Genomic DNA, 6244 nt, shown 5'->3' with positions numbered 1-6244 from the left:
TGCCAATAATTAAAATATTTGTTTTTCCATATAATTTTATAGCCTTGCTTACAGAGATGCTTTTTAAACAGCAAACCTGAATCAAATTATCATGTCTGGTGACAAATTGTACTAAAGCCTACATATCATGCACAGGTTTATGGGCACCATTATTGAGGTGAAGCATATGTAAAGGCATTGAGGGGTTTTAAAAGAAAAAGGAATTAATAATTAGAAAACTTATTGAGAGAAGATAGAGATGGCACAGTGTAGGATGCCCAGCAAAGAAGAGAAGAGAACTTTTAGATTTGTCTGGTTGTGCAAACGAAAGGAATATATAAAAGTAAGTAAAGAAGGCAAGGCAATTGGTATGTATTTGTACTAGTACCCACTTCTGCTGCTGCTGCTGCTGCTCACATGCATGCATATTCTTCCTCTCTATTCCTTTCTAAAAGCTGGTCAGTATATCCCTCCACACATCTAAACCTCTTTAGGTAATCCCTAGAACTTGCTCTCTCTCTCATTCACTTTGAATATTCGTAATCACTTTGTTTCTTTAGTAAAGTTTTCAGGCAAAGAACATTTGTTCTCCACAAACCATGTGATGGTGTCCACCACCTTTGATATATGATGCATATATGTTTTGACCCTTCTGGCATTTGAATTATGCTTTGCATTACTTATATATGGTTTTGTTCTGTTATCTTCTTGAACTAATTATTATTAAAAAGCAGCTATTTTTTTATAACTGCATAACAGTTAATTACAGTGGATGATTTTACTTGTCAAAGTGGTAACATATAATTTGTTGACTAAATTATATAACTGCAATATTCATTAGCAGCTCAACTTTTACAGTGATTAATTTGCCCTTTTCTTTTATCTTTGATTTACTGTTGTGGGAACATTTTTGGTTTTCTGCCCCCATTGAGTTGATGGTAAAGAAACACCAATTATTTTTGCATTTGTGTTTTTTTTAATATAAAAATAGATAAATTATAATTTTATTTTTTTTAAAAAAAATCAGTACATACTAAAAAAAAAATAAAATAAATAAACACTAGTCTCTTACCAGAAGTGAGTAGAAAAAAAAAGCAAAGAAAAAAATGAAAAAAAATAAAAGGATGGAAATAACGGAAACCGGAGGAAGTTGTGATTTATTTTTTTTAATTAAAATACCTTTCTTTTTTTATGTGGCTCCTTTTTTTTCATTAACTAAATTGCAAACATATGTAATGAGACTACTACAGTTCCAATCCCCATGCAAGCATGAAAGCATGGGATTTGAGAAAGTTAAGCAGGCGAAAAAGACCACTGAGAGATTTCCAGTTGGTTAGTTATTGCGCCTCGTCCTTACTCTCTCACTTTTTTCTACTTTTTCATTTTGCCCCCTGCACGCGTTGACATTTTTACCCTTTTTTTATTTATTTATTTTTTCTCTTTCTCCAGGAATTATAGTAGCTCCTATATATAAAATATAAGGGACCATCTCAATTTGGTTGACTTGGCTCCTTTTTGGCAGCCTCCCTTGCCCATGCTCAAGGTTGGGAAGTAAAGATTAAGAAAAAAAAAGAAAAAAGTGCTTTTTTTTCCTCTTAAAATTATCTCATTATCATTTGCTCATTCAAGGAACTCACTGAAATAAACTTGTTCTTACTTCTTACTCGGTTGATAATTTATTAATTTATTAATTTTGGTAGCTCTAAAAATTAACACTTCTCAAATGGATGGGATGAATGCATAGATCTCGATGCCATAACAAGCTAGTTGGGGTCCCCTAGGGAGCTATGATGACAAGAAAGAGCTCATGTAAGTGCTTTTTTCAATCACATATTAATATCTATATATAGTTGTACCAACATTTTATTATTATAGTTGATGTTTGTAGCTAAATACTAAGGTACGAGAATTTTATTAAAAAAGTTTGAATTCCTTCCCACTTAAAAGATGAATAGCTAGTATATATGAATAGTAATATGTTCATTTTATTAAAAATAATAAATAAAAATAAAAATCTTCAATAACAGATACATGATTTAATGATAAGTCAGTTAAATGTAGAGTAAAACATATTATAACAATTTGTACTTGTCATTGTTTATGATACATCACTTTATTTATCTGTTTATTTGATAATTTTTGAATGGTGTTAGTTGTATTTATCTAAATAATAATAATCTTATTATAAATTACTTATCAAATCCTCAAATCTTTCTAATAGAACTACAACCATTATATATATATATATATATAATGGAGGGCATTTATCTTCATGTTGATGTGCACAAACACATAACATGATTGCAGTACGTGTGTATAATAAATAATAAAGGAGGTGTGGATATTTATATATCAAACACTGAGTAGCCAAAATGTTTTCATAAAAATTAAAAAAAAAACACAATCTGAAGAACAAACAAACATTTAACTAAGAAGCATCAAGCATGCATCATCATCGTCATAATAATCGTCAAATTAAATCTAGAAAAAAAAAAACAAAGAAAGAAAATAAATCAATCATCTCTAAATACTTTGGAAATCACTCCAAGTGGGAATTCCGAATGGCGCCGTGTGCTCACCGCGAGTGGTCATATCCATTCCCATGCTCCCATCATCATCCACTCCAAGGAAGTCCCTGGTCAAACGGTCATTCTTTCTGCCACGTGGATAGATCTCCAACGTCAAAGCTCAATCTGGACGCATTGTAGCCGTCCGTGGTGCTCATGACGGCCATTGCATTATTATTATGCTGTGAACTAGTAGTACTCATTGAAAGAAGCTGGTCTTCAGGCTTGCCATGAAATAACAAGCTTGGAGTACTAGTGCTAAAATTAGGGTTCCATGATGCAAAAGGGAGATAGAGAGGAGGAGGAGGAGGAGGAGGAGGAGGAGGAGGGATGATGGTGGTGGTGGCTGAGGCAGCAGCAGCAGCAGCAGCAGCAGCGATGACTCTTGCACTTTCTTGGGCAAGCGCATCACAGAAAGCTCTGTGTGTGATGAAGCTATCTTTCCTGCATGCACTCAATTGATCAATGAAAAATGATTTTGATATTGATATATAATTAATGTAATGCAGTATGAAAATTGACAAAATATTAAAAAAATAAATAAATAAATAAAATGAATTACAAATTTTTGATGAATCTTCTCAAATTAACAATAAAAGATAATGCAGTGCATATTAATTTACAGATCATCATCATCATCCATATATTCTGTTAACATGCTAAATTAAGAAATTTTATATCATGCTTGAAACCCTAACAGCTGCATCATTGTCTTTCATTAGGGTTTGAAGAAGGGAAGAGTGAGAAGTGAAATAGGTCAGTTACTTTTTTTTGCCATGATCACAATCATATCACTGACAAAACTACTGAAACACTTTTACAGTGTCTATATATATACACATGAATATGTGTGTGTTAGTGTGTGTATAGTACCAATGTTATCATTATATTCTCAGACCAGTCATGCATGCATGCAGTTAGGCCTGTACTGTTTCTCTCCATTGATTTTCAGAAGAACTGTGCATTTTAAGTCATTGAGGAAAACAGTTTTCAATTATATATATACATAACTATATTCTTCACAGAGAGATCAGATCAAACCAGATCTTCTAGATGTTAATTATGGAGTTCAGTCATGCACTCATGCATATATTAATCTTTGAACTACATGAAACATCTTCTTGTCACTTTCTGAGTTATATTTATATGTCTATTCATGTGTGTGTGTGTGTGTAGAAAGATAGATATATAGAAAGAAGGAAAAGAAAAGGAAATGAAAGGAAGGAAGGTTAATTAAGTAAATAAAAGATGATGACCTGGAGAAGAGGATACCACAATCACATTTATACTCCTTTGTTCCACAGTTCTTGATATGAGCCTTCCAATCAGAATGAACAGCATATCTCTTGGAACACTTGTCACACTTCCACTTCTTCTCTCCATGCTTCCTGCTGTAGTGTTTCTTGATGCCAGTGAGATCTCCAAGAGCTCTTGATGGGTGGTGGTGAACACATGAAGGTTCTGGACAAACATAGACCCTCTTCTTCACCACCTCCTTGTTATTCCTTTGCCTCAGTTTCCATGGAAGGTTATGTCCTCTCCTGTGAAGTTGAAGGTTCTGGTCTCTTTGAAATCCTTTGTTACAAATCTCACACACAAACCTGTTGGTTGCCATTAGACTTTTTGGAGATAGCGCTACAACTTCAGCTTCTGGATCTTCAATCATGCATGTGCATCAATATTTATTTATTTATTCATTTATTTGTACATATTACATTATTACTTACTAAAAATGTAAATATTGTTTAAATACAATACAATACATACCTGGGTTTCCAGGTTGGCTTCTCTTCTTCTTTTGTTTGGTTTGGTGTTGGTGGTGGAGTGGAGGAGGAGAAATGGGGATGAAGAGATGGCTAAAAGTGTTTGGATTATTTGAGGAAGCAGTGCCTGTTGCTTCATCAGAGATGGAGGATGGGTTGCTCATGCTGCTTCCTGGGAACATGAAGAACTATAGTTGCTTATTTTCTCCTTCTCTTTCTTCTTCTTCTTCTTCTTCTTCTTCTTTTCACTAGTAGTGTTTCAATTGCAAAAGGCTTCACTATAACTTTATACCTGTCTTTCTCTTCTCCCTAGCTAGTGATGACCTATATATCTGAAAGCCTAATATATTCTTATATATATATATTGTTTCACCTTAATGAACTTTTGTAAGGTCATCAAACACAGATACACAGGATTACATAAGCATCTGATATGTTGATCTTCTTAATAAACTAAAAGGTCAACAAACATATATACACAAGTTAAGACAGAGCTCTATAAATAGAGAGACAGACAGACAGACAGATGAGGGGTTAATTAATTATCTTTATTTCAAGTTAAGATTGACATGCATGCAAAGTAGGAAGGGAAGACAAACATGATTGTTAGGGTCCTGCAGCTGTGCATCATTTGAAAATAAACAAGCATACATCTCTTTCCATGAGCACTCAAACACATGCAATCATTCCATGCAGCAGACAACATAACACTACAAAACAAAAACAGAAGACATATATAAACCACCATGCATCATCACCATCATCAGACTCTTCATATCATTTCAATTTTTCTTTTTTTGCCCCTTCTATGTATACCTTATAATTCTCCAGTTATCACCCATGAATACATGTTTGTATAGGTTTTATTTCCATTGTTTATGCAATAAGTAATCTTAATATTAAAAGAAAAAAGGGAATTCTTGAAAGAAAGTGGTGAGGAGATGTGGATGAGATCAAGAATCAATAAATCCTTCCTCTTTTATTTATCTCCACAATTTCTCCCTTCTTATTCTCTTTTTTGTGCTTTATAGCTTAAGCTTGCAAGGTTTCAGCATGAATGCTTTCACTTTTTTTTTTCCTTTTCTTTTTCATCTTGCTAGAAAACACCCAAACCTTCAAAAAGGAGTTTCTTTTGAATGGAATGATATTAGGTTTTTTCTTTTTGTTTTCTTATATATTGTTTTAGATATTCATAATTGCACATCCATAAATACATACATAGGCATACGTACCTTGTAGAATTTTCATTTGGTTTTATACATCTTATGACCCTACTTTATTATCAACATGCTAATTTAAATGGTGATATATATATATATATATATATATATAAATTAATTAAATCATATAAAATGACTTGACTACCGAAAAAATATTTAGCAGAAGTTTTATATAATGATATCTGTAGTTTTTGTAGAAAAAATATATAACTTGATTGTTCTTAATTATAACTAGTCGAGTGTAATTGAATGGTTTGATATATACTCTAATATACATCTATTAATTTTATCTAATATGATTGTGGTTTCAAACCATTAGTCCGCACACCTGTGTATATATGTACATACATATATATTTGATCAGATACATGCATACTACACATACATATTCTTAAGAATCATTAAAAAATAAATAGCATTATTTGATGCATATAAGTATGTATGTATGTATGTATGTATCTCAAGTAATGTTGTTTATACACAATAGCTTACTAATCTATAGAACTTTGAGCTTATTATACTGATTATCAGTAATCACTTTTAGATATCATCAATATCACTGTTTCATAGTTATTGAATAGCTGTCAATCATTTGTGAATATATTATCTAATAAATTGGTCAATAAAAATAAAATTACTTGATAGACAGACTCATTTATGTAGGCTTAATTAAAGCATAAAGGAAATCAGAACTTTTATAATAATAAAGATTTGG

At 32.1% G+C, this 6244-nt stretch overlaps 1 protein-coding gene across 2 annotated transcripts; it reads right to left on the bottom strand.

Moving 5' to 3' along the window:
* Window positions 1-2385: 2385 nt before the first annotated feature.
* On the bottom strand, window positions 2386-5061 carry LOC120250272 (protein indeterminate-domain 7-like). 2 transcript variants are annotated; one of them, XM_039259069.1, is made up of 3 exons: window positions 4314-5061; window positions 3803-4202; window positions 2386-2990 (listed from the first exon to the last, which is right to left on the bottom strand). In XM_039259069.1, exons 1-3 carry the CDS (start codon window positions 4489-4491, stop codon window positions 2627-2629), a joined length of 942 nt encoding a protein of 313 aa, XP_039115003.1. In that variant the 5' UTR covers window positions 4492-5061; the 3' UTR covers window positions 2386-2626. The 2 variants fall into 2 exon arrangements, with proteins under 2 accessions (XP_039115003.1, XP_039115004.1); XM_039259070.1 differs by having other exon boundaries at window positions 3803-4196.
* Window positions 5062-6244: the final 1183 nt, after the last annotated feature.

Source organism: Dioscorea cayenensis, chromosome 19 (genome assembly GCF_009730915.1).
Source record: "Dioscorea cayenensis subsp. rotundata cultivar TDr96_F1 chromosome 19, TDr96_F1_v2_PseudoChromosome.rev07_lg8_w22 25.fasta, whole genome shotgun sequence".
NCBI lineage: Eukaryota > Viridiplantae > Streptophyta > Magnoliopsida > Dioscoreales > Dioscoreaceae > Dioscorea > Dioscorea cayenensis.
The sequence above is the reverse complement of the archived record's forward strand: the minus strand, read 5'-3'. Positions and strand labels throughout refer to the sequence as shown.